This window comes from Sus scrofa, chromosome 7, assembly GCF_054392235.1.
Source record: "Sus scrofa isolate SSC_HxYL_T2T_F1_AM1 chromosome 7, Sscrofa_HxYL_maternal_Yorkshire_Landrace_v2.0, whole genome shotgun sequence".
Lineage (NCBI taxonomy): Eukaryota > Metazoa > Chordata > Mammalia > Artiodactyla > Suidae > Sus > Sus scrofa.
In genome coordinates this window covers 99,699,278-99,726,852 of record NC_139389.1, presented here as the reverse complement: position 1 = coordinate 99,726,852, position 27,575 = coordinate 99,699,278, and the positions used below count along the sequence as shown (strand labels likewise).

Sequence of the window (27,575 nt, the reverse complement as noted above, 5' to 3'; positions counted from 1 at the left end):
GGTGGAAGATGTAGCTCAGATCCTGTGTTTCTGTGGGTGTGGCTGGCAGCTGTAGCTCTGATCTCTAGCCTGAGAACCTCTATGTACTTCAGATGCGGCCAAAAAAAAAAAAAAAAAAAAAAAAAAAAAAATTCCCATACATGCAGAAGCCTTTTAACATACTGATTCATTTAATGCGTTGTCAACTAGAGGTCTTTTTTATTTTAATTGAAAGGACAATGGACTTTGGCATCAGCCAACCCCAAATTTCCAACCTGACTCTGCTACCAACTGGCCATCTGGCCTTTGTCAGCTTAACCTCTATAGGATTCAATTTCCCCATTTGTAAAATAGGATCATTACTATTTTTCAGAGTGCAATGAGCATCAGATGAAAAAATTAATTACAGTATCTAGCATAGGCCTAGAACACAATAAATGCTTAATTCATGTTATGTGCTTTCATTTTGTTTATTTTTTGCACAGCTCCTTTTCAAAAAGCAACTTGAGCACAATTAAGGAAGCAAATACCTGGCCTATTTACTATCACTCCTGTGTCTTCCTTTGAGCCCAGCACAGACATTGCTAATCAATCACAGTGCTGTTTTTGTTTTGTTTTGTTTTGTTTTTCATTTTTGGCTGCCCCAAGGCATACGGAGCTCCTGGGCCAGGGATCAGACCTGAGCCACAGTCTTGACCTAAGTGCAGCTGGGGAAACACCAGATCCTTAACCCACTGTGCTGGGCCAGCGATCAAACCCATGTCCCAGTGTTCCCAAGACACCACCAGTCCCACTGGTGCACCACAGCAGGAGCTCCCACGGTGCCATTTTAAATAATCTTAGCTATAATCTTTCTTTCTCTTCCTTCCTTTTTTTTAAGTTGCATAATTTTTGTCAACATCGTGCCAATCAATTGGAGACCACCCAAAATATAAAACCTATCGACCACAAAATGTGAACATGGCAATCCCACTTAGTCTTTTTGATACATTTATTATTTTAATTGGATTAAATCCCCTCTTCCTCTAACAGCTTTTTATCTTTGTTTATTTATCAAGCCCTTTGCTAAGATATTGCAAAGGAAAACTTCAGTTAGTTCAGCTCCAATGACTTCAAATGCTGAATCAATAAGCTTTTTATTCGGCGTTTGTGAAACCAGACACCAAAGAAAGAAGAGGGGAAAAGCAGAGTTGGTGGCCAGAGGTCAGGGGCAGGGCGGCAGGCTGGCTCATCAGGCTCCTTTTAGAGCCTGACACAAGCATGTGAGGAGGGCGTGGCGTCTCGTGACGGGCACCAACTATTCCTCCTGGGGCCGCGGGTGTCATTTAGCTACAGATGGACAAAGAACAATCTGTCATTTGCTTTGAAAATAAGCCCTGACCTTGCACCATAGCAAAGCACTGAACACTCCTCGTTCAGCTGCTTCTCTCCCACCCAGCTCTGAAAATAAAGCCTTCCTGTTCATGGTGCCTGGGCTGTTGGCCATTCCAGAGATGTGTTGGTGCCCAGGGACAGACATGCAGCTTTGTCCCCTCAGGATCCCGAGCTTGCTGGGCGGGGACGGGCCTGGTTGGTGGCACCACCACTGCCCTCCTTGCAACCCCAGAAGGGCCGGACTTATAACAGGATTCATTTCTTTTTATTGAAGAAAACATCACTGAGAGAAAAACCCCACTGCCTGGGGAGAGATTCGGAGAGCCCTGGCGTCACCGCGTGTCCTGACTCTGCAGGATACCTGTGTCCTCCTCCATGCTCTCCTTTCTCTCTTATCATTTCTCCTATCGGTCCTATCATGGAAACCACAGCAGCATGCAGAGGGGTGAGATTTCTGAAGGTTCCCTCCTGATGTGTAGCGTTTGATGGTGTCACCAATTTGGACATAGAGATAAACAGGGATGGGCGCCTGCTTCTCACACACTCCTATGATTTGAATGGAAATGACCAGAACACTTCCAAATGGGGTTCTCGGAAAGAGTGCCTCTTCTTCCAGTTATCACAGACAGGGCATCGTGCTCTGACCATTTACTATTTTACCGTTTAGAAATGGCCTTGGTCCAAATATGTAAGAATGGCTAAAAATAAATATATAGACATGCACTCACACCAGGATTCTTACTCTGAGTTGTTAGGGGTGCTTTTGAAATTTTTCTGCAAAGTGGAGGTACAACTTAAACCCATGGCTTCTGAGTTCTTGTTGCCTCAAATCCTGTTTCATGTGCATGTTGATCTAGAAATTTCACAGTTGCTATGAATATGACTTAGGCAAAATAAAAATGGTAATGTATAACGATAATAATAATGGTAGCAATAATAAAACTCCGGTCTCTGGGCCCAATAGAAGCTGTCACTCTCAAGACCTCAGTGTCACCTGATAAATTCTCTCCCCTCCACTCTTTCTTCAAAGCCCACCCAAGTGTCCGGGCTTCTGTGAGCCTTTGGTGATTCCTATACAAAAATCATCAGTCAGGCTCTATGCTTCCATGGCAGTTTGTATCTGAAATATGTCTTTGATCACATGATATTAAAATTAAGTATTTTTGCTTCTTCTTTGTTTGACTGTGAAGTCTCTAAAGGCAGAGATCAAGAGTCATTCGTTTTCCTAAGGGCCTAGCACATGTCCTCCATAATGGTTAGTTGAACTGAATGAAATTTATTTGAACTGAGTTAAATTGGCTCATTAACCCAAAATTCAGGGGTGAATATATACCAAGGTATGATATGAAGATTACTTGATAAAACCTCTGCAATCTCAAAAGGCCAAAGAGCAGCTATTCTCATGAGCCATGCCCAAGCTTGCAGTCCATGTGGTGGTGGCATATGTGTATCACGTGCACAGCTGGGTGCATAAAATGTATAATTTTGTGATAAAAGAGTGTGATAGAGCGAGGCAGTTTTGAAATGATGGCTGAAGTATTGTGTGAGATGTTTAGCATAGACACCATATGTTATTCAGAGTTGACTCAAATTAGAATTTTTTTTTTTTCCCATCCTTTTAGGGCCACACCCTCGGCATATGGAGGTTCCCAGGCTGGGGCTGAATCAGAGCTGTAGCTGCTGGCCTACACCACAGCCACAGAAACGTCAGATCTGAGCCACATCTGGGACCTACACCACAGCTCATGGCATCACTGGATCCTTAACCTACTGAGCCAGGGATTGAATTTGCATCCATGGATACTAGTCAGATTCATTTCTACTGAGCCACAGTGGGAACTCCAGAACTATAAATTTAACCATAATTTTGAGACAGTCTAGGAAAAGAAAGATTTGAGGATCCCCCCACCAGTAGCCCCTTCTGGAAGTTTTACCATCCTTAGTGACCAGCCAGTAATCACATACCTCTTGAGGCTTTGCCTATAACATCTCATACGATCCTCCCCACGACCCTATGAGGCAGACAGTATCGACCTTCCACTACCTAGATGGAGAAATTGAGGCAGGTTGTGAGTAAATAAGGCTTACAGATATTAAGTGGCCAAGCTGAGATCTGAACCCGAACAGTCTGGCTCCAGAGTCCATGGTCCGTACATTCCAGCTCCTATACCCAGTTACCAGTCCACTAATCCACCTCAAGCAAACACAGCATTAGATCTAAATTCAAATTACTGCATGTTTACCTCTTGATTTCCAGTTGTGTCTTCTGTGGAAAAGAGAAAAAGATATTCAGCACTCTCTATGTAATCACACCCTGAATATTTCAAGACCATTCTAAAGTTGTTTCCAAGTTTTCTTCCTGCAGTTTAAATAATTCTAATTAGCATAACTTTTCTCCCAGAGGAACCCACCTCCCCAATCTCATAAATCACTAACATTTTTCAGGGAACATCTTTTTTTTTTTTTTTTTTTTTTTTTGTCTTTTTGCCCTTTCTAGGGCCGCTCCCGTGGCATATGGAGGTTCCCAGGCTAAGGGTCTAATCAGAGCTGTAGCCACCGGCCTACGCCAGAGCCACAGCGACTCGGGATCTGAGCCGAGTCTGCGACCTACACCACAGCTCTCAGCAACACCAGATCCTTAACCCATTGAGCAAGGCCAGGGATCGAACCCGCAACCTCATGGTTCCTAGTCAGATTCTTTAACCACTGCTCCACGACGGGAACTCCAACATTTTTTCTTTTTAGATAGACTTCCCAAATTATCAAGGCCCAAACTAGAAAGGAGTATTTTCCAGGGAAGGCCTGACCAAGGCCCTGTGTGGGAAAAGTATTCAGGAGTTTTGCTTATCTCTTCCTCATTAACATTCCAACACAATGGGGTTTGGGGATTTGTTTTCCCAATAGTTTCTCTACTGCTGACTAATTCTGTATTTGTGATATGGTTGCTCACTGGGAAAATCTCATATTTTTTTTTCACCATAGCTCTGGTGAGCCATTTTTCATCTTGTATTTTCAGTATGGGTCACTTTTAAAAAATGTGTCAAGGCCAATTTAAAAGGGTTGTCGTGATTGCAGTTCTCACAAGTTGGGGTGTTAGCAACCCCGCCTAATTTGGTATCATCCACTGACATGAGATGATGCTATTCCCAACTCCGTCATGTGGGTCAGCAGAAAATATTTCTATAAACCTCTTTTCCCATAAATATACTTTTCTGGCTTCCAGATAGCCTGGGAGTGCTGAACAGAGTTCACGTCTTAATCCATTCCAAGAACTGCAGCTGGTTATCTGAGCTTTATGCCGACTTGGGAAAAAACAATCAAGATTCGCTTCCAAATCTGAAGAAATACTGATGTCTGGCCACTGCTCGGTGCCTGGCAGACAACCAAAGTTGAATTTCTTCTAAATACAGGAGGGACAGCAATGTGCTTTGGACACGAAAGCTTGGCCTGGATATCTGGAACTGACTGAGAGCGCTCTGCCCCTCATCTTGCTTCTAGACTGGCATTCCTTTTGGTTATTGCTGCACAGAGAAAAATTACAATCTGGTAGCCAGCCAGGGCAACTCTTTGCAACTTAAGTATTTGAAGTCTTTAAACACAAGTTTTTATACTGTTTATTTTATATCTTCTGTCCTAGAAAGGAGAAGACAGGCTTTTTATTAAAAAGGAAGTTTCATGGCTTTTCCTTTGTATTCATATTTGCAAGGCCAACAGATGCATTGTTCATACCCATAAACTGGGACCTTGAGAACTACGCAGAGTTTGGAAAATTCACATGGTGAACCTCTCCTTAGACTTTCTTTTTTTTGGTCTTTTTGTCTTTTTAGGGCTGCACCCGTGGCATATGGAAGTTCCCAGGCCAGGGGTCAAATTGGAACTGCAACTGCCAGCCTACACCACAGCCACAGCAATTGCGGATCCAAGCCGTGTCTGCAACCTACACCACAGCTCATGGCAATGCCGGATCCTTAAGCCACTGAGCAAGGCCAGGATCGAACTTGCGTCCTCACAGATGCTAGTCAGATTAGTTTCCACTGAGCCACGATGGGAACTCTCTCCTTAGACTTTCTGAATCTTCATCTTATAGGTGGTATATATATTTTTTTCTTCTAGTTTTATTGAGATATAATTGACATTCAGCATTGTACAAGTTTAAGGTGTACATAATGATTTGACTTGCATACATCATGAAATGGTTACCACAATGTTTAGTGAATATCCATCATCTTATATAGATACAAAATTAAAGACATAGAAAAAAATGTTTTTCTTGTGATGAGAACTCTTAGGATTTATTCTCTTAATAACATCTGCATATAATATACAGCAGCGTTCATTATATGTATCAAGTTGTATATTATATGCCTAGTACTTATTTATCCTATAGCTGGAAGTTTGTAACTTTTGACTGTCTTCATCCAATTCTCCCCTCACCACCCACCTCCAACTCACTCCCATCCCTCTCCAGCCTCTGGTAACTACAAATCTCATCTCCTTTTCTTTCTTTCTTTCTTTTTTTTTTTTCTTTTCTTTGTTTGCTTTTTTAGGGCCACAGGTACAGCCTGTAGAATTGCGGAAGTTCCCAGGTTAGGGGTCAAACCAGAGCTGCAACTGCCGACCTATACCCACAGCCACAGCAACGGGGGATCTGAGCCGCATTTGCAACCTACACCATAGCTCAGGGCAACACTGGATCCTTAACCCACCGAGCAAGCCCAGGGATCGAACAGGCAACCTGAGGGTTACTACTCGGGTTCATTACCGCTGAGCCACAGTGGGAACTCCTAGAGGGAGGATTCCAAAATGACACTTGCCAGCACCAGTGTCCTTGTGATAGAATGAGCTCCTCCAAATGTCTGTCACTAGTGTCTATGTCCCCAAGGGGAGTCCCAGTTGTCTCCTGCCTCTCTGAGAGGCTCTCCCAGATCCAAAGGTGGGTCTGACCCAGGCTCCTTTCAAATGACTGCTTCTGCCCTGGGGCCACAGCATGTGCTATTTTGTGTGTGCCCTTTAATCATGGTGTCTCTGTTTCCCACAGCCCTCTGGGGCTCCTGAAAATAAACCCAGGGCCTTTAAAGCCACACGTTCTGAGGGCTCGTCCTCTCCATGCAGGACCTCTGGGCTGGAGAGCCCAGGGTGGGGCTTGGACCCCTCACTCCTCGAGGAGAACCCCTGCAACGGTGATCAGCCTCCTGTTTGAGGGTCTCCTACCTGCATGTGTGGGTTTTGACGGTACTGTGACTCCAGCCCACCTCCCCGTCTTCTGGTGGCTCCTTCTTCATCTTTTCAGTTGAAGAAGATCTTTTCCGCTAGTCTTCAGGCTGTTCTCATTGACAGGTGCTCTATAGACAGCTGTAATTCTGCTGTGCCTGTGGGAAGAGTTGAGCTCAGGGTCTTCCTACTCCACCTTCCTGCCCCAACCCTGGCAGGTGGGATTGAGATGTGGGGGAAGGGCATCTCTATTTTTTATACCCCCCCCAAATTGGTTAAATCATTTACAGGTCAATCCATGCAATGAAATACCAAGCAGCCATTTGTAAAGGGAATAAATCAACATGTGCTTATACAAAAAGATTTCACACGGAGTTCCCGTCGTGGCGCAGTGGTTAACAAATCCAACTAGGAACCATGAGGTTGTGGGTTTGATCCCCGGCCTTGCTCAGTAGATTAAGGATCCAGCGTTGCCATGAGCTGTGGTGTAGGTCGCAGATGTGGCTTGGATCCTGTGTTGCTGTGGCTCTGGTGTAGGTCAGTGACTACAGCTCCGATTAGACGCCTAGCCTGGGAAGCTCCATATGCTGTGGGAGGAGCCCTAGAAAAGGCAAAAAGATAAAAAAAAAAAAAAAAAAAAGATTTCACACTCACAGACAGAATGTGTAGTAAGTGCCCATTTGACATGAATTTGTCCCGAATTTTTGATATTTATATATACTTACACAAATGGATGTATACTCTGTACATTTAGATGCACAGCCAGAAGTCCCTGTCCATGAGAAAGAAGGCCACCTGTAGCACCAGAGCATCTGTGTCCAGTGTAACCCCATGAGATGATGGATTATAGGGAAGAAGGAGGGTCGCAGGGGAGGGACCCGGGAGTCTGAGGCCTCAAGGGCTCACATGAAAATATTTCATCATTTTCACAACTGGATGAGGCTTAGGCCTGCCTTTCCACTCATGAAACAATCCTGGAGGGATTCCTAATAACCTGAAATTAGCAGCCTATCCGTCAACACTGGCTGATTTAAGTAGAAAGAGAATATCCTGGAAGCATACTGGGTAGACTCACCAGGAAGTTTTGGAAAACACACTAGAATTAAAGGACAGTGGACATCCAGCCATCACCATAGGCAAGGCCACACTGTTCGACCAATGCAGTGAGCCCCCTGTTGCCACCACCCCTGGTTGCTGGAGGCTGCTGCTGGCACCACTGCCACTTGCAGACTTTGGAAGAACACTGAGTGCATCATCTTGGGACTGGGTTTTTTTGTTTTGTTTTTTGTTGTTTTTTTTTTGCCATGCCTGCAGCATGTGGAAGTTCCCAGGCCAGGGATCGAACCCAAGCCACAGCAGTGACAGCACCGGATCCTTAACCTGATGTGCCACAAGAGAACTCCATTGTGTGACTGTTTAGACATCGTCTTACCCTCTCACTGGACAGTAAGCCCCTTGAGCGCAGGAACAGCATCTTATTAATCTCCTAATTTTGAGCTGTCACCTCAGTCCTGGCACAGAGTGAATAGCATGGTGAATAAAATAAATGAGCAAATAGAATTTAATTGCTACCTGTTAAACTAATACAGGAAGAGAGTGAGAGCTGTAACTGGCTGTTTGTGAACTTTAGAAACTCACAAATGAACAGGTACACACGCTTTCTCATCCTCCATTTCTCCACAATGATTGGTCAGATGTGGCTTCAACAGAAACACATGGCTCGGGTTTCATGGTAGATTCGTTCTATCTCTTCCTCTAAATTGAGCATTCTTTCTAGCAGAGATTTGCATAAAGCCATGATGCCATAATGCCATGAACTGAATCTGTGAGTCAACTGTACTTACATCTGTTTCAGGACTTTTGTTTTAGCATGAAAGAATACCCCAGCACACCTCTGAGCCTTTCCTAAGCAAGCAACTCAAAACCAAACATGGCTTATATCAACTGAGATGCTAGAGAGAAGAAGCAAAAATAAACTCTGTCTTAAGATCTGCAGTGGTTTTCATAGCAGCCACATAAAAGCACGGAGTTGAGAACATGTGTAAGAATTCAGTTTCCACTGGACCTGCAAACAACCTACTATGTAACTGCTTTTTTCCAGGCCACTGAGAGGAACTGAAAGACAAAGGATAATAACAAAATAGTAGATGGGGTCCTTGTTTATTTATGAGTCCATACTATTTATTCACAGAAAAAAGACCTAGTAGAGTTAACAATAAAAGGTATAAGCTCAGAGAAATAAAAACTTATGTTCACACAAAAACACCTGTCCATGAATGTTTACAGCAGCTTTGTTTTTAAGAGCCCCAATCTGGAAACAACCCATATGTCATTTGAAGGACAAATTAAACAGCTGTGGCATATCCACCACACAGAACACAACTCAGCAATAAAAAAAAGAAGAAACTATTGATACATGCAACGATCTGGATGAATTTCCAGAAAATGATGTTGAGTGAAAACAACCAATGCCAAAAAGTTACGTTCTATGCAATGCCATGTATGTAATACTCTTGAAATGACACCACTATAGAAATGGGGCATAGATTAGTGGTTGCCAGGGGTTAAGGAGAGGGTGGGGGCAGGGAAAAATATGTGGCTATAAACAGGCAACGTGAGGGGTCCTTGTAGCAATGGAATGTTTCGTAACTTGACTGGATCAATATCAATATCCTGGTTGTGAAATTGTATTTGTGTAAGATGTTACCACTGAGAAAACCAGGTAAAGGGTTCACAGGATCCTTCCGTATTATTTCTTACAAATTAATGTAAATCTGCCGCTATTTCCAAATTTTAAAGTTTAATTTTTAAAAAGAAACAAAAGAAAAGATATAAGCAACACGAAGTTGTGAAGATAGAAAATTAAAATCTGGAGTTCCCTGGTGGCCTAGTGGATTAAGGATTGGGATCCCATCCCTGGCCCACGAACTTCTGCATGCCATGGGCACAGCCCCCCCCCCCCGCCAAAAAAAGGAAAAAAAGAAAAAGAAAAAGTCAGAGAGACTAAAACTCTAAGTTCTTATGGTTAAGCAGTAACTTTATTTCTGTGCTTCCTTGCAGCAAAAGATAAAGAGGAAACCATGATAAGTCATACACTCTTGTTCTGTGATGAAAGTAATCACAGAAAAATTTTAGGAGAGACAGTTTTTCCCCTGGCAGTCAATTCTAGAAGATAAATTAACTTAATTTTAAAATAGAACTAATAGGGTACAAATTAAGATCTACAGAGTCAAAGCTGACTTAGAGCTCAGATGCTGTTAATTTTAATGTTTGATAATCCATGATATGGTTAAGGGATCCTAGAAGAAAAAAATGATACAACTTTCACAGCCAGTCTTATACATAAGTGGACTAGGGGATCACCCAAAAAATGTGGCTTCAGGGAAACCAAAAAGATACTTCACAGCTCAGGTATTTCCTAAAGAATGTCAGAAAGTCCACCATTATGAATGTACTTCTTTGGCTAAGATTTTTGCTATCTGTAATTCTTCAACTGAAAATGCAGAGGAATGTACACAGAAGGGACCTCTGGGCATCTAAGAGACTTAAAAGAACTTGGGGAAAGAGTATCACACCCTCTGCTTTCCCTCCTGTGACTGCAGATGCCTCTTCCCATTAAAGGCAAAACCCAACCTTTGCTTCCCATCCCAACCCGAAAAGTCTCAGCTCCTATAAATATTCTCTGCTTCTACTCGATTATCTGTGTCAGCATATAGACACATTTTAGTATCTCCTATCTCCAAAAGCCAAAAGCAAGATAACCCAAAAATAAAACTCCACCCCTTGACCCTACCTCTCCCCCTACTTCCTGCTCCATTTCTTTTTTTTTTAAATTATTTTATTTTTTTCCTGCTGTACAGCATGGGGATCAAGTTACTCTTTCCCTGCTCTATTTCTTTCCTCTGCCTCACAGCAAACCTTGCATTGCCCATAGTCTTTTTTGGGTTTTGGGTTTTTTTTTTTTTTTGTCTTTTTAGGGTCACACCCGAGGAGCCGCCTCTGTGACCTACACCACAGCTCATGGCAACACTGGATCCTTAATCCACAGAGCGAGGCCAGGGATCAAACCCGAGTCCTCATGGATACTAGTTAGGTTCAATACCACTGAGCCATGATGGGAACTCCTCATTGCCCATAGTCTCAATATCACCTGCCTTTACTCAACCCATTTTAAGGGGGCTCCACACCTCAAAGTCTGCACAGCTGTCCTCTATGTCCCCAGATCTGATGTCACCTCTCTGCTGTCATCTCACTAGTTCTCTCTGCAGCATTTCTACCCAGCTGCCCACTCCCCACTTCATGTCACACTTTTTCCTCTGGTCCTCCATGATTTCTCAGTCTCCTACTTTTCCTCTGACCTCACTGGCTGGCAGCACTTCTGAAGCTGAGTTGAGTACTTGGAACACGTGAGGGGTTTGCTGCATGTTGCTTGCTCCTCCTCCACCCCCTCTAACCTGGAGAATGACCTAAGCTGGCCCTTTGTCTTCTCTAGCTTCATCCTCCTGAAGTAATCCGTCCCCTCTTCGGCCACACTCACGGCATGTGGAAATTCCCAGGCCAGAGATCAAACCTGAGCCACCACAGCCACCCCAGCTGCTGCAGTGACATCACGGGATCCTTAACCTGCTGCACCACAAGAGAACTCCTCTCCTTAGTTAATCTTATCCAGGCCCACAGCCAGTTACTTCCATATCTGTATTTCCAGCTCTGATCTCTCCCCGGAACCTCTGATCTCTATATACAAAGGCCAACTCATCTCTGCATGGATGACTAATTAACATCTCAAACTTAAGATTCCTAAACAAAACTCAAGATTTTCTCCCTCAATCTGTTCCTCATCCACTCTCCCCTGTGGAAATAACAAACACCCAATAGCTCAGGTCAAAAAATTGAAGTTTCCTCACTTTCTCTTTCCTCACGCCCAATGTCCAATCCAGCAGCAAATCCTATCCACTCTACCTTATCAGGAATCCATCCTTAGGCAAGTCACCATCTTCCCTCTCCTGGGCCTTCTCTGTAGCCTCCAACGAGCTTTCCAGCCTCCATTCTCCACCGCCACACAGTGGTCAGAACATTCCTTTCAAACCGAATTGGATAAGATGACTCCTTTACCTAAAATCCTCCATCTGATTCCCATCTCAATTAGAGGAAATCCCAACACCTTGCCACAACCCCCAGAGCACAAACCGTCTGGTCCCTGCTGACTCCCTCGCAGGTCATTCTCTGCCAGGCAGGACTCCAGCCGAGTAGAGGGGCATAATCCATGTCTGCTTTGCTGTGGGATGCATTCTCAGGACCTACCGCAACAGGTACCCAAACAATATTTTTGAATTCACAAAGCAATGGTTTAGTAAGACAAACTGATAATTCTAGACTTGTAACAACAGCTCTGCTCTTCAGAGTCCCTGCTCGAAAAGCCAGCACTTGTAACCACCATCCTTCTTGGTTGGCCGTGAGAACTAAATGGAAAAAAAGTTTCCAGCTCTAAAAATCCACCCAATTGTTCTTTATTTTTATTTATTTATTTTTTTCATCCTTTTTTTTTCAGGGCTGCACCCGCAGCACATGGAGGTTCCCAGGCTAGAGGTCGAATCAGAGCTGTAGCCGCCAGCCTACACCACAGCCACAGCAATGCGGGATTCGAGCCACATCTGTGACCTACACCACAGCTCATGGCAACGCCAGATCCTTAACCCACTGAGCAAGGCCAGGGATCGAACCCGCAACCTCATGATTCCTAGTCGGATTCATTAACCACTGCGCCATGACGGGAACTCCTGCAGTGTGTTTCTTGATTTCTGACTTCTAGCCTCCTTTGTGAGCATGTGCTTATCTTATGCTTCTGCTTTTGCCCAGAGGGCAACCTGAATAAAGGCTACTTGGTGTTCAGTTCTGCGACCGCGTATCAGGTGCCACCTAAGTATCTGCTGAACTTTTTCTTTTTTTTCCTTCTTAGGGCCACACCTTCAACATATGGAAGTTCCCAGGCTAGGGGTTGTATTGGTGCTGCAGCTGCCAGCCTACACCACAGCCACAGCAATATCAGATTTGAGCCTCGTCTGCAACCTACACCACAGCTCACAGCAATGCTGGATCCTTAACCTACTGAGTGAGGCCAGGGATCAAACCCGTGTCCTTAATGGATATTAGTCAGGTTCTGAATCCACTGAACCACGATGGGAACTCCATTTCTGAGCATTTAAAAAAATCAGCTTTTTATTTTATAACAGTTTTAAAGAAAAACTGCAGAGATGATGGAGAATTCCTATATCCCCCACATTGTTTCCCTGATTATTATTACTTTTTTTTTGCTTTTTAGTGCCGCACCAACAGCACATGGAGGTTCCCAGGCTAGGGGTCAAATCGGAGCAACACAGGATCCAAGCCACATCTGCAACCTACATCACAGCTCACAGCAATGCCAGATCCCTAACCCATTGAGCGAGGCCAGGGGTCAAACCCACAACCTTGTGGTTCCTAGTAGGATTCGTTTTCTCTGTGCCACGACAGGAACTCCAAGTTTCTCTGATTATTAACATCTTAGTAAGGTACATTTGCCACAATTAAGGAACTAATATTGATACATTATTATTAACTATAATTCATGCTTTATTAGGATTTCCTTAGTTTCTACATATTAACCTTTTTCTGTTTCAGAATCCTATCCAGAATGCTGTAAGCTTTTGTGGTCATGTGGCAATTTCTCAGACTTCCCTTATTTTGTTTTTAATTAAGATACACATACCATTAAACTCACTTTTTTTTTTTTTGTCTTTTGTCTTTTTAGGGCTGCACCCACAGCATATGGGGGTTCCCCAGCTAAGGGTCCAATCGGAACTACAGCTGCCAGCCTACACCAAAGCCACAGCAACGCCAGATCTGAGTCATGTATGTGACCTACACCACAGCTCACGGCATCACTGGATCCTTAACCCACTGAGAGAGGCCAGGGATCGAACCCACAACCTCATGGTTCCTAGTCAGATTTGTTTCTGCTGCACCACAACGAGAACTCTGAACTCACTTTTTAAAAGTATACAATTCAGTGATAGTCTATTGACAAAGTTGTATAACCATTAGAACATCTAATTCCAGGACATTCTCATCACCCCAAAAAGAAATCCTGTACTTGTTAGCAGTTACTCCCCATTCTCTCTTCCCCTTAATATCTGACAACCACTAATCTACCTTGTCGTTATGGAATTCCTTATTCTAGACATATATCATTAGAATCATAGAACATGGGGCCTTTTGCCTCTGGCTTCTTTCACTTAGCATGATGTTTTCAAGCTCCATTCACCTTGTAGCATGAAGCAGTACGCCATTCCTTTTTATGGCTGTATAACATTCCATTGCATGGATATACCACATTTTTGTTTATCCACTCAACAATGTTGGTCATTTAGTTTGTTCCACTTTTTCGGCTATTATGAATGATGCTTCTTGGAACATTTGTATACAAGTTTTTGTATTAAACATATGTTTTAAATTCTCTTGGGTATATATTTAAGAGTGGAATTGCTAGGTCATATGGTAACTCTATGCTTAACTTTTTGAGGCACTGACAAACAGTTTTCCGAAGCAGCTGCCTCATTTTAATTCCCATCAGGAATGCTGGGGAGGTTCTGATTTCTCCACATCCTCATCAACATTAGTTTTTTTCTTTTTGCTGACACCCATCCTAGCAGGTATGAAGTGGGATTTCCATGTCAGTTTGTTTTCCATTTCCCTAACGACTAATGATGTTGAATGTTTTTCCATGTGTTTATTAGCCATTTGTATATCTTCTTTAGAGTAATGTCTATCTAGCCATTTTTAAATTGGATTATTTTTTACTGTGAAATTGTCAAGAGCTCATTATGTATTCTGAATACTAAGCCTTTAAATAGTAGTAATACTAATCCTATCACGTAAGGATTTATAAATATTTCCTCCTTTTCTGTGGATCATATTTTCCTTTTTTCTTTATCACAGCATGTTGATATATAAATCACATGCCATACAATTCCATTTTTTAAGTATATTTACAGAGTAAGGTCATCACCTTCATTTTCTTTCCCTCTCTCTCTCTCCTTTTTTTTTTTTTTTTTTTTTTTTTTTTTTGCCTTACCCACAGCATACAGAAGTTCCCAGGCTAGGGATCAAATCTGAACCGCAGCTGCTACCTAGGCCACAGCTGCAGCAATGCCAGATCCTTAACCCCCTGTGTTTCAGCAGGAACTCTATATCCTTATTTTCTTGATTGTCTTCTTTGAAGCACAAAAGTTAATTTTGATGAAGTCCAATTACCAAAATTTCCTTCGGTTGCTTGTATTTTTGGTATCGTTCATATTTAAGAAACTATGACCTAGCCCGAGATCATGAACATAACTCCTCCATTTTAAGAGTTTTCTAGATTTCATCCTTACATTTAGGTTTATGGCCCATTTGAATTAAATTGTGTACATGGTATAAGGCAGAGATTCAACTTCATTCTTTTGTGTGGGAATAGCCAGTTGTCCCAGCACCATTTGTTGAAAAGACTATTCTTTCCCCACTGAGTTGTCCTGGCACCCTTTTCAAAAATCAATTAGCCGTAAACGCACAGGTTTGTTTCTGGACTCTCAGTTCTATTCCATTGATCTAAATATCTATTATTTTGCCAATACCAAACAGCCTTGATTTATGTAGCTTTATAGTAAGTTTGAAATAAGAATGAGTTAGCCCTCCAACTTTCTTTTTCTTTCCAAGTTTGTTTTGGCTATCTGGCTACTACATTTTCATATGAATTGTAAGAAAATTAAAGTAAGAAACTTCAAACTATCTTCTAAAGTGGCTGTATCATTTTGATTCCCACCAGCAATGAATAACAGTTCTTATTCTGAACCCTCACCTGCATTTTGTACTGTTTAGCCTTTCTAATAAGTGTCCAGTCGTATCTCACAGCTTTTTAAACTTCCATTCCCTAATGACAAATAAGGTAGAGCAACTCTTCACATGCTTACTTGCCACATGTATATTTTCTTTGATAAGGTGTCTGTTCGTATCTTTTGCCCATTTTTTCATTGGACTCTTTGTTTTCTTGTTGTTGCATTTGAAGTGTTCTTCGTAGATTTTTACATACAGGTCCTCCATCAGATATGTGTTTTGCAAATATTTTCTCCCAGCCTGTCTCTTAGCTTTTCATTATCTAACTTGCTGAATATTTTGAATTACAAAACCCCCTTGGTAAGCTTTAACAATGCACCTGCTTAAAAACTATTAAAGGGTACCCATTCATGGCTGCTGCTTTGTGAATTTCAAAAAGGGACTGGCAAGATCCAGAACCAGTTAAAGATATGTATTTGGATACCAGCCCCCATCCACCTCCTTCAACAGTGCCTTTGCACAATGCAAAAACTGCACCATCACATTGCAACAACCCACATGGATTGCATCCTTAATACACTTGTAGAAACTTCCATGATGGGGCTCTTACCTATTCTCCAGCCACATCTCATCATTCTACCCTTCCTCTCTACAACTTCAAAAGCCTCATCTCAGCAACTTGAAAGAGCTCTACTTCCGGTCTCAAGACTTTCATGTTTCCTTTGCCAGAGCGGCAGGCTGTATTTTAAGAGGGCCCCCAATGATCCTTACCTCCTGGTGTTCATGGCCTTGGTGGTCCCCGCCCCTTGTGAGTGGGCTGGATCTTGTGACTTGCTTCTAGTGAAAGAGAAGAGCATAAGTGATGGACTATCACTTCCAACAGCAGGTTGTAAGTGACTAACTTCTGCCTTGCTTGCACTCTCTTGCTCTCTTATTTGTTCACTCTAATGAAGCCAACTGCTTGCCGTAAGCTACTGCTGGAAAGGTTCACATGGCAACGAACTGAGAAAGGCCTTGTGCCAATAGCTTATGAAGAGCTGAAGCCTCCATCCAACAGCCTGCGAGGAACTCAATCCTGCCGACACCACTTGAGTCATACTGGAAACAGATCCACCCCAGTTGGGCCACTAGATGATCTCAGCCCTGGTTGACACCTTGACTGAAACCTTCTGAGAGACTGTGAGTCAGAGGATTCAGCTAAACTATGCCCAAATGCCTGACCCTCAAAAACTGTAAGATAGTAATAATACTGTTTTAAGCCACCATGTTTTGGGGGTGATTTGCTACACAGCAATAGATAACACAGTCAGGAACATTCTCCTCCTTGATTCTATCCCTCTAACTCCTAGGTGTCATCAAGTCTCCGATTTAAATGGCACTTCCTCAGGGGTGACTTCCTTTTTCCCAGAAATCCCCCCACATCAGCAAGTCCCTGGCTATACACATGCATACCATTCTCTTCTCGTTTGCAGCATTCCTCACCATTGCCATGAGTTCATTTTCTGCATTCATTTCCTGTATGTCTTCCCCAAGTCTGTCAGTTTCAGGTCAGAGCTGGCTATGTTTCTTCCATATGGAATATCCAGTACCAAACATGGTGCCTAGCACATAGTCAGGGTATAGTAATTGTAAAACAAAATAAAGAATAAAGAATTAAAGGATTTAATAAATGAAGTACACCGACCCTCACAGGTCAGAAAGGAGGCAGGAAAAAAAAAGTCCAGTGCCCTAGCAAAGATAGTTATGGAAGTCTCACCATTCCTAGGGCTTTGTTTGTTTGTTTGTTTTTGATACTAAAAACAAAAACAAAAAAAACAAAACCAAACAAAACCATGTTAACATGTTCTAGGTAAAAATTTGTGACAGAGCACATTATAACCAAATTCTCTATGCAAATAAAAAGTTCAACAAGGGTTAGTTCATCTCTTGTCTTAAAATCTTTGAACACCTAGCTCCTACCAAGACATTTCACACATAGAGGGTGTAAATAATTATTTGTAGAATCAACAATAGAATGAGTAGAGGTTTTATCTAGCAGTGTTTTAAGTGATAAGAACAGAACATCATACAATATAAACTCAGTTTTTAAATATATGTTAACACAACTGTTCTTCTTAAAGGCAATTAATGTATTGAGTTATTCATGAATCACATTCTTTGAATAAGCATTTCAAATTTTTTATTGTAGTAGATTTACAATGTGTTAGTTTCTCGTGTATAGCAAAGTGATTCATTTATATATGTGTGTGTATATATACATATAACTATATACAGTTTTCATATTTGTTTCCATATATATATAGTTTTTCATATTTGTTTCCATTATTATTTGTTTATTACAAGATATTCAATGTAGTTCCCTGTGCTCTACAGTTAAATAAAAAAGGGTTAGTTCATAGTCCAGGGGTCTGATTTTAAAACAAGAACAACACTGCAGTTTTAATAGGTGTAACAGGAATTGATCTGGATAATAAAGAATCAAAGACAAGACAGGGCCATGCTGCACAGAAGCTGCCCCACATGATCCATAGGGAATCCTCTGCTCTTGATATTAAATCTGGGAAAAAGCATCTAGTTTTTTCTGTGAAATAAACTTTCAGCTAAATGCTAAAAAGAGGATTTCCAAAGTTTGAAGATAAACCTGTGGCCACAGAACAGTAAATTCAGGCCAGTTGTTTCAGTTGGTGAAACTCCTATAGGAAAACACTCCTATAGGAAGTGTTGGGTTTTGTTGTTTGTTTGTTTTTGCAGTACCCAAGGCATGCAGAAATTCCCAGGCCAGGGACCAAATCCAAGCCACAGCAGTGACAATGCCACATGCCATATCCTTAACCACTAGGCCACCAGGGAACTCCTGAACTTTTTCAATGATAATATTATATAATCAGCAGCCAGTGAAGTGGTTTCATCAGGTCCTAATCTTCACTGCCCCCCAAATAACATATAACTCACTCCCTGGCAGGGTGTGCCGGGTGCGGCTGAACTTGCAGCCTGCTCTTCCGCTCCCCTTTGCACGCCTGTGCCCTTGCCTTCCTCAGTCACAGGGTATGCCCTGTCATCTTTGTGCCTTTGCACATGGTCCTCCTCTGACTGTAGGTCCTTTAGTGCCACCAGTCCTGCAAAGGCCAGATTCAAATCTGAACACTCCTGCTGATCTGTCCTCAGAGGGCACTTGGGTCGACCTCTTTAATGGCCTCTACCATGTTCAAAGTTGTATTGTTGGCAGTCATGTGGTTTTTGTTGCTGTTTTTTGGGTTTTTGTTTGGTTGGGTGTTTTTTGCTTTTTAGGGCCACACCTGCGGCATACGGAAGTTCCTAGGCTAGGTGTCCAATCGGAGCTGCAGCTGCCAGCCTACACCACAGCCAGAGCAATGCAGGATCTGAGCCATGTCTGTGACCTACACCACAGCTCACAGCAACGCCAGATCCTTAACTCACTGAGTGAGGCCAGGGATTGAACCCGTGTCCTCATGATTACCAGTTGGGTTTGTCACCAGTGGGCCACAACGGGAACTCCCCAGTCATGTGTTTTACCTCTCTTCTCTCCTACGCAGACTAGAGGATGTGGGCTCCATCTTGATAATCTATTTTCCTTATATAACCCAGCACAAGACTTTGGATAGACCAGGGGCTTGAAATGTATTTGCTGTTAAGTGAATAGATGAAAAAAATAAATGACATATATATGCAAAAAAGGCTTTGAAATGAATCATACGTACTTTATATCCCAATGCTGATAATAATATAGCCATGGAAAGAGATGTTAAAAATATTTTAATTTGCCTTTTTATGAAAATTTGTCTTCAAATGTACCAAAGACAGTCTCTCATAAAACTAAAGGAACTTAGAAATGAATAAACAGAATGTTTCTTCACTAGTCAACTTAGATCACTAGCTAGATGTCCTAATACATTACTCTAAAGGGTCACATAAAAGCCAAGGAAGTAAGTAAATAACAAAGAAAACTATTAAATATAGGAAAATGAGCCATTCAAAAGCTTTCTGGAATTCTTTAATCGTCTGTTGCTGAACTTGTGACAAAATAACTTGAACAATTTTTAAAGTTTAATAATAAACACTAGTCCTATACAAAGTGATTAAGTCAAAGTAGTTTACTTCAAATACAGGAGCTTAATTATAGAAATGGAATGTACCAGATTATTTAGGGGATGTGGTTTAAGAAGACAGTTTTCTCATGACTAAATCCAGTGTATCCTGAATCCGCACGTTCTTTCTTTCTAACAGGGAAGAAGGTCTCCCAGCCGACTTCATGTTTTCTTCTGGATTGAGGGGGATCAGTGTATGGGGGTTGAACTGACACCGAGGCTCCCCCAAGATGCCAACTCTGTAAAAAGAATTATTGGGACATTTGAAGGTTTGCTGAGGCCAAAACTAAGGTGTACGGTTGTGCTTGTGCAGGTGTGTACAAAGCTAAGACACACACACACACATACACCGGTTTTGTTTCATTTTGTTTTTTTAAGCTTTCCCAGTTTCCATGAACCACCACTGTGGTCTTAAATATGAGTCCAAAAACTTCACCCACATTTCCCAAAGATGATTCTTCTAACGGGAAAACCTCACTCTTAGAAAGTCTGCTGCTCACATTACCAGATGAGAACTACTGGAAGTCTAGCACAACTTTCCAATTTTTTCTAGTCTAGACAGGTATACCAAGAGCTGATCTGGAAAGGAAACAAGAGGAGAGGAGTAGGGGGTGGGGAAGAAGACAGCACTTCCACCTTTGTTCAACTTTCTGGCAGAGATGCAGTGTCTGAGCCCCTGGCCCTCCCGGGCCCCACCTAGGAAGGGACACCTGGTCTCTGCTTTCTCTCTCCTGGGGCCACTTACACTGGCATGTACATAGAGTCCAGGTTTTCCTTGTGCTCTTGCGTCTTAGCTGGGAATTTGATGCCTACGTGACGGTACTTTTTCTCAGAGACATTCTGAGCTTTCTCTCTGAGAGAGGGCAGCAGAGTGGACACAACTGGAGAGCGCATGTTGATGGCTTTTTTAATCGCTGGGCGTCTTGCCATCATTCTCCTGGGAGGAGGGGAGGGTGACAATTAGGTGACATCATCCTGTTTTCTAGAAATGTCCTTGAGCTTAGGAAAGTCAAAAGGTCACACCTGAACTGTACAAAAGTCATGCGTTTCTTCTCCCCTCCGGATGCTTCATCCTCACGTTTCCTTCGAGGAATGTTGAACATGCTGGAACGAAAGAGCCTCCCTATTTCTTCCTCGATCTCTGTGAAGTGCTGACGTCGGAAGACAATCCAGGCTACGTACGTACAGAAGGTATAAAAGGACTGCGACAGAAAACAGACGAGGATCACAACCCACAGCTATGCTATGAAAAACTCCCACCTGTCTGTCCCCATAACACCACTAAGGAGATGCTGATGCAGGTGACCTGAGGTCTCAACATACCTGAAAGGCTGCAGAAAATGATACGTGTACTCACCTTTGCAGGAAGAAAAACAGACTGAAAATTTAAGAAGAGACACACAGCTAACGAGCATCCCTTTTAGAAAGGATATGTACTAAATATAAGTGCCTGACAAATGGCTATGGGTTATTTCATACTTCACAGTTCGTGTCAAAGAGCAGCATCCCCGGGTGTAGGTGACTCACCTCAAAGAATTTCCAGTCTTTCTGTGTATCTGATATTTTCTCCCTGAAATATAACAAATCACAACCATGGGTTGAAGGGGAAGCTCAATATCTCAGTGATCTAGGTAACCCTTATCTTTAAAGGCCCCTTTGCAGATCGTTATCTGTGGTCCCATGACTAATCACATAAATGCTATCAAAAGGCATTGATAATGAGTGTCAATGTCTTTTTCTTCAACCTCTTGGGTTACCCAGATCAAAACCCCTAGTGTTTGGTCAAAAGTTAATCAATTTAAATTCAGGATAAACAAGCCAGCCGGGGAGTTCCCGTCGTGGCGCCTCAGAAATGAAGCTGACTAGGAACCATGAGGTTTTGGGTTTGATCCCTGGCCTTGCTCAGTGGGTTAAGGATCTGGCGTTGCCATGAGCTGTGGTGTAAGTCGCAGATGTGGCTTTGATCTGGCATCGTTGTGGCTGTGGCGTAGCTGGCGGGTGTAGCTCCGATTAGACCCCTAGGCTGGGAACCTCCATGTGCCGTGGGTGTGGCCCTAAAAAGCAAAAAAAGCAAGAAAAAAAAAAAAAGCCAGCGGGGAAATATATTCTTCCAAATGTTTCTAGTGATGTGTTAGGGAGGCAAGGAGAGTGGAAAGGTGGTAAGGAAGTAAGGTATTAGTAAGTATAGAAATAAAGAACTCCAGGCTAAGCTAAAAATGAAGAAAAGAGGAAAAAAATCTTAAACAATGTTGACGGCTACTGAGTGCCAAAAAATGAGAAATAAAACAGACAAAGGTCTATCTATGCCATGTAATCAATTGGCTGGGAAGAAAAATGTGCTCTTCCTTCTGGATGAGGTATGTAGACCGAACCTTGTCTCTTAAAGGGAAGCAAAATACCTAGGAGGCCTTGCAACAAAAATTCGTGTTAAAGATACAGGTATGGACACTTACTAAACTTGGCCTCCCTCTGCCTTCAGAGCACAGGCCATTCTGATTGATTCCCAGCCTTGGCAAAGCAGGCATGGCAGGGGGAGGACTTGAGAGCTGACCAAGGGCACTGTGCACCTGTAGTCACTTGACCAGACATGGGAGCCAAGGCCTGACCCAGGACACTCTGAGAAGTAGACCACAGGTCTGCTTCTGCTTCTGCTTGGGCTTCCTTGGAGCAACTAATGCCTAGGATTGGCCCTGGTAGCAGGATCCCCTGAAACATTCTGAACTCCCATGATCTAGGGATGGTGACCCAGACTTCTTAGGACCTCCAGCCTTCTCACGGGGACTGCATGGGCCCAACCTAGCCCTCCATGTGGGGGGACCTCTGAAGAGGTGGTTCACTTTTACTGGGGTTGGTCTCTCCCCTCCTACAGATGCTTCATTTCCTCTCATGCAAGTCTTCAACAAAGAATTAAGGCAACAGTAATTACAGGGAACACTAATTGGACTCTGCGCCAAATACTGTGCTAAGCCCTTTACATTTACATTTGTCCTTGTAACCAAATGCCAGGAAAATAAGCTTTTTCTTTAATACGTTTTGCAAGTAGGCGTTCCTGTTGTGGCTCAGTGGTAATGAACCCAAATAGTACCCATAAGGACGCAGGTTCGATCTCTGGCCTTGCTCAGTGGGTTAAAGGATCTGGCACTGCCTTTAGCTGTGGTGTAGGGGTCACAGATGCAGCCTGGATCTCCGTTGCTGTGGCTGTGGTGTAGGCTGGCGGCTGCAGCTCTGATTGGACCCCTAGCCTGGGAACTTCCACATGCACGGGTGCAGCCCTAAAAAGACAAAACAAAAAAAAACCCCAAAAAAGTTTTTCAAGTAAAAATATGAAACAACAGTGCCTAGCAGAAACTTTTCAGGAGAAGCCTTGGCGTCCTTCTGTGCCATCTGAAGTCTCCACCTGACAGGAGTGCTTCTGTGGTGTTCTCGCCCTCCCATGGCCTCTGCCAGCTGAAACCAGAGACCATGCACACCTGTCAAGCTGAAGCGGAGACCAACCAAACTCTGGTTTTGGAACACTGAGTCAGCGTGCGTCCCAGGAGAAGGATTAGAGCGGCGCTTATGATTGCACAACCCAAATCAGCACCATCTTAGCAAGGTTCTGAAATGAGAGAGATTGTCCAGGAAACACACACTTTCTCTCCTTTCCTTTCATTCTTTTTCTTCTTCTTCTTTTTTTGGGGGAGGGGGCACACCTGAGTTATGCGGAAGTTCCCAGGCCAGGAATCGAACCCACACCGCAGCAGCAACCCAAGCTGCTACAGTGACAATGTTGGATCTTTTAACTCACTGTGCCACAAGGGAACGCCTCGTCTTTTTTTAAACAGTAGGAAAGAAGACACCATGAACCTCCTCCCCTTTCCTTCAAAGTGCCATAAAACTGGGACTTCTTTCTCTCTTAAAGCCCAGAGCAAACCAGTGTAGCCACACTGTAGAAATTAAGTTCAGGGACATTCACACTGCAGATCAGCGGTAAAAAGCCTGACTAGTATCCATGAGGATTTAGGATCAATCCCTTGCCTTGCTCAGTGGGTTAAGGATCTGGCATTGCCGTGAGCTGTGGTGTAGGTCGCAGGATTGGCTTGGAGCCCATGTTGCTGTGGCTGTGGTGTAGGCTGTCAGCCATAGGTCCAATTCGACCTGGGAACTTTCATATGCCATGGGTGAGGCCCTAAAAAGCAAAAAAAAGGAAAAAGAAATGAAGTTCATAATGCAGTGGGTTTCTTCCAAATATTCCGATTTAGGTCTGCACATAAAACTGAAATGAGTTCAGGAAACGGAGGCAGAGAATGACTGTATTTGGAAACCTCACAGTTTAAATCTACAAATTCATCTCTTTCTGATAGATTCTGAGGGTTTTTTTAAAAAAACAACTGTTTACATTTTTAATTTTATACATATAAAATAACTATATTTTATAATTTTACATCGTATACATAATAATTATAAATTGGCTATAAATTTAGAAATTGTACTAAGTATAAATAATTTAAGCCACCTGAATCCTCTACAAATTAAAACAGGGTTGAGAAAAGCACAATCCAATAGAAATATAATGCAAGCCACGAATGTAATTTAAAAATTTCCAGGAATCCAGGCAATTCCCATGGTGTTTCAGCAGTAATGAACCCAACTAGTACCCATGAGGATACAGGTTCGATCTCTGGCCCTGCTCAGTGGGTTAAGGATCCGGCGTTGCTGTGAGCTGTGGTGTAGGTCGCAATAGAAAAACACTGTTTCCTCTTGCCACATGCTGCATTAGGTGAAATCAGGTTTATGGTCAAGATCTGCTTTGTGAAAAGGAGAAATTTCAACGGAATGTGTTTGGGGGAGGGGAAGAGGCCTTGGTGCACGCGGCTGGCACGCGGCTGGAAGTGAGGGCCGGGAATAAGGGCTTAAAGATGATTTAAACACCTGAGCTTCAAAGAGACCCCTTTCTCCCCATCCTCATCCACTGCCAGCCACTTAGGTCACCCATCAGATGACAGCTGCTCTGAGAACAGAGGCTCCAACCCCACCTCTATTCTAGGAGAGGTAGGCTTGGAGCCAGAATTGGCCATAACCAAAGAACCCATCCAATTCTGTGGCTTGTGGCTTGTGCCATGAGGAGGTTTTCTTATTGATCCTGGAAAACACAGAGAGCTTTTACTAAACATGTGCATAAAATTCTGCCAAAGCTTTTGTAATATCAGGATTTCAGAGATGCATTTAGAATAGAAAGGCATGTCCTCCTTCTTCTCAAGAAGCGTGAAAGCACTAAATTAACAGCCCCCAAATTGCTGGTTCTACTGAAATCTTTAACTCCAGAGATAAAGAGCATAAGGTGTTCTAGTCCAATATTAAGTAAGCATCTATTAGGAAGAAAAGTCATGAAGTGCACATGAAAATGCTCTGATGAGAATATTAGCTTATTTGCATTGGGAAGAAATGAAATAATGATATGTTAAAAACAGTTAATCATACTGGCAAAAACATTGTCCTTATCTTCTCCTAGGTGAAAACAACAGAAGAAGAATATCAATTTCATTCAAGGACACAATCAACACCCGTGGCCAATGAACAACTTACTGCTTAAAAACATGCTGAGATCTGTTTTCCTCAAAATCCTGTTCAGTTGTTTGACTTGGATAAAATTTGCTACGTGAAAGGCGTGGGTGGTGAGCTCTAAATGGATTCTTCTCCAAACTGCTACCCAACAGGAAAAAGAAAAGCAGATGACATTGCCTACAATGGCAAAGAGACTCCCATCTTCCAGCAAAGAGCTACTACTACACTGAGGCCATTGCTTACCTGCAAGTAGGAGTTCCCTTAACAGTTTGCGTAAGCAGAGGAAGGGGCGGGAGGAGGCAGGCTGTGGCTGTGCCTCGAAGTTCCCCGCCCCACGCTGAGCCCCCTGCAGCATTCAAAGCCCCCACAAAGGTTGAGCCAAGCACAGAAACACAGCAGTGGGAGTAGCAACGCCAACACTGCCAACAGGTCTGCACACAACAAGCTGGAAAAGAATCGACAAGCTCATTTTTGCCTGCATTTAGAAGGCTTAAAAATTCTGATTCCACTAAGAACAGATCGCACCAGGCCCACAGCACTTGGTTTGCTCAACAAAGCCAAAGCACACATCAAGCAACTTGAAGAAGTTGAGAGGAAGAGCCAACAACCAGCTAGAGAACTTGGAATGAGGACAGAGATTTTTAAAGCAACCACTGGAACAGCTGCAGGGTCCTCAGGAGATGGAACAAATACAAATGGACAGCATTGGATCAACTATTTCTTCAGATCATTCAGATTCAGCGCAAGAGGAGATTGAAGTGGATGTTGAAAGCACAGAGTTCTCCTATGGAGAAGTGGACAATATCAGTACCACCATCATCAGTGACACTGATGACAACAGCAGCCTGCAGAGTAGTGGAAGTGACAAGGGTTACTCCGGTGCCAGGGTCAAAGTTTCGTTCACTTCCTAGAACCCAGCATGACATAACAGTGCGGGGCAAAATAGTCACTGCACCAATTCAATCCAATCTCTTAAATTGGGCCCATGATGCAGTCTCCTCTTTAAACAAAACTATACCTTAACAAAAGGGTCAAAAGACCTCTATTTAAGCAAATACTTAGCCAAAAGTGGGGCAGAGCCTCCCCAGCAGAACAAAGATTCATAATATTCATATTTGAAAACCACAATTTCTAATGGTAGCAAAAAACTTGTGTGAAATTTTCTTGATTTGATTTAGTTGATTTGAAAGAGGACCTTGGTGACTCCAACCTCTTTTTCTTTTCGGGTTTGCTCATGCTACATTGATTAAGTAGACAGATTTAGGGATGGAATTATGAACCCTTCCTGAGATTTCTTGTCCAAAAAAACAAATATCAAACCTATAGTAATGACAAGACAAGATAATCAGGCATTAATCTTGGATAGCTAAAGAGGGATTAAAACTCAGCCTGGGACAGCTTATCATGAAGCCTGCAGATGATCAATTCTTAAAACAAACAAACAAACAAACAAAAAAAAACAGTGAACAAGCTACCTAAAGACCCCTCAGGCACACAGCTGCCTCTAATCCCATCCAGAGACTAAGCCCCACCCACCAGAGGGATTAGAATCAGCCCCACCTACCAGTGGGCAGGCATCAGCCCCTCCCATCAGGAAGCCTACAGCAAGCCCCCCATACTGACTTCAGCCACAAGGGGGGCAGACACCAGAAGTAAGAGAAGCTACAACTCTAGTATCTGTAAAAAGGTCACCACACCAAAAACCTATAAAAATGAAAAGACAGAGAACTATAACTCAGATGAGGGAGAAAGGAAAAACCCCAGAAAATCAGCTAAGTGAGGAGGAGATTCTTAGCCTCCAGGAAAAAGACTTTAGACTGTTGATGCTGAAGATGATGCAAGACATTGGAAATAAACTGGAGGCAAAGATGGATAACTTACAGGAAACACTGACCAAAGAGATACAAGATATAAAACTTAAACAAGAAGAGATGCAAAATACAGTAACAAATAAAAAATTCACTAGAAGCAGCTAACAGCAGAATACAGGAGGCAGAAGAACGAATAAGCGAGGTGGAGGACAGATTAGTGGAAATTATGGATGCAGAACAGAAAAGAGAAAAAAGATTGAAAACAAATGAAGATAGTCTCAGAGAACTCTGGGACAACTTTAAATGCACCAACATCTGTATTATAGGGGTGCCAGAGGGAGAAAGAGAGAAGGGGACAGAAAAAATATTCCAAGAGATAACAGCCAAAAACTTCCCTAACATGGGAAAGGAACCACTCACTCAAATCCACAAAGCACAATGAGTACCATTAAAATAAACCCAAGGAGGAATACACCAAGACACATATTAATCAAACTTACCAAAATTAAAGACAAAGAGAAAATCTTGAAAGCAGCTAGGGAAAAGAAACAAGTAACATACAAGGGAACCCCAATAAGGTTATCAGCAGATTTTTCAACAGAAACTCTGCAGGCCAGAAGGGAGTGGCATGATATACTTAACATGATGAGAGGAAAAAACCTCCAACCAAGATTACTTTACCCAGCAAGGCTCTCATTCAGAT

The 27,575-nt window shown here is 42.7% G+C and overlaps 1 protein-coding gene and 1 pseudogene across 21 annotated transcripts in view; one reads left to right on the top strand and one right to left on the bottom strand.

The window, feature by feature from the left end:
- Positions 1–1,096: 1,096 nt before the first annotated feature.
- The window catches only part of PPP1R36 (protein phosphatase 1 regulatory subunit 36), a 55,613-nt gene continuing 29,134 nt past the window's right edge, over positions 1,097–27,575 (bottom strand). For 7 of the 21 annotated variants that reach the window (XM_001926455.6, XM_084969493.1, XM_084969496.1 and 4 more), the window contains 4 exons: positions 21,045–21,087; positions 20,541–20,719; positions 20,263–20,454; positions 19,406–19,756 (listed from right to left, as the gene is read on the bottom strand). In XM_001926455.6, the coding sequence (XP_001926490.3) occupies positions 19,588–19,756; positions 20,263–20,454; positions 20,541–20,719; positions 21,045–21,087 (583 nt within the window). In that variant the 3' untranslated portion in view covers positions 19,406–19,587. Of the gene's footprint in view, positions 1,309–3,318; positions 3,398–3,596; positions 3,713–4,561; positions 4,987–5,856; positions 6,723–11,751; positions 11,862–16,182; positions 16,249–16,863; positions 17,013–18,945; positions 19,058–19,405; positions 19,757–20,262; positions 20,455–20,540; positions 20,720–21,044; positions 21,088–27,575 lie in introns of those variants that run through there. The other 14 variants (XR_014810959.1, XR_014810971.1, XR_014810964.1 and 11 more) reach the window with 10 other exon arrangements.
- LOC102158260 (max-interacting protein 1 pseudogene) lies at positions 25,183–26,033 on the top strand (annotated as a pseudogene).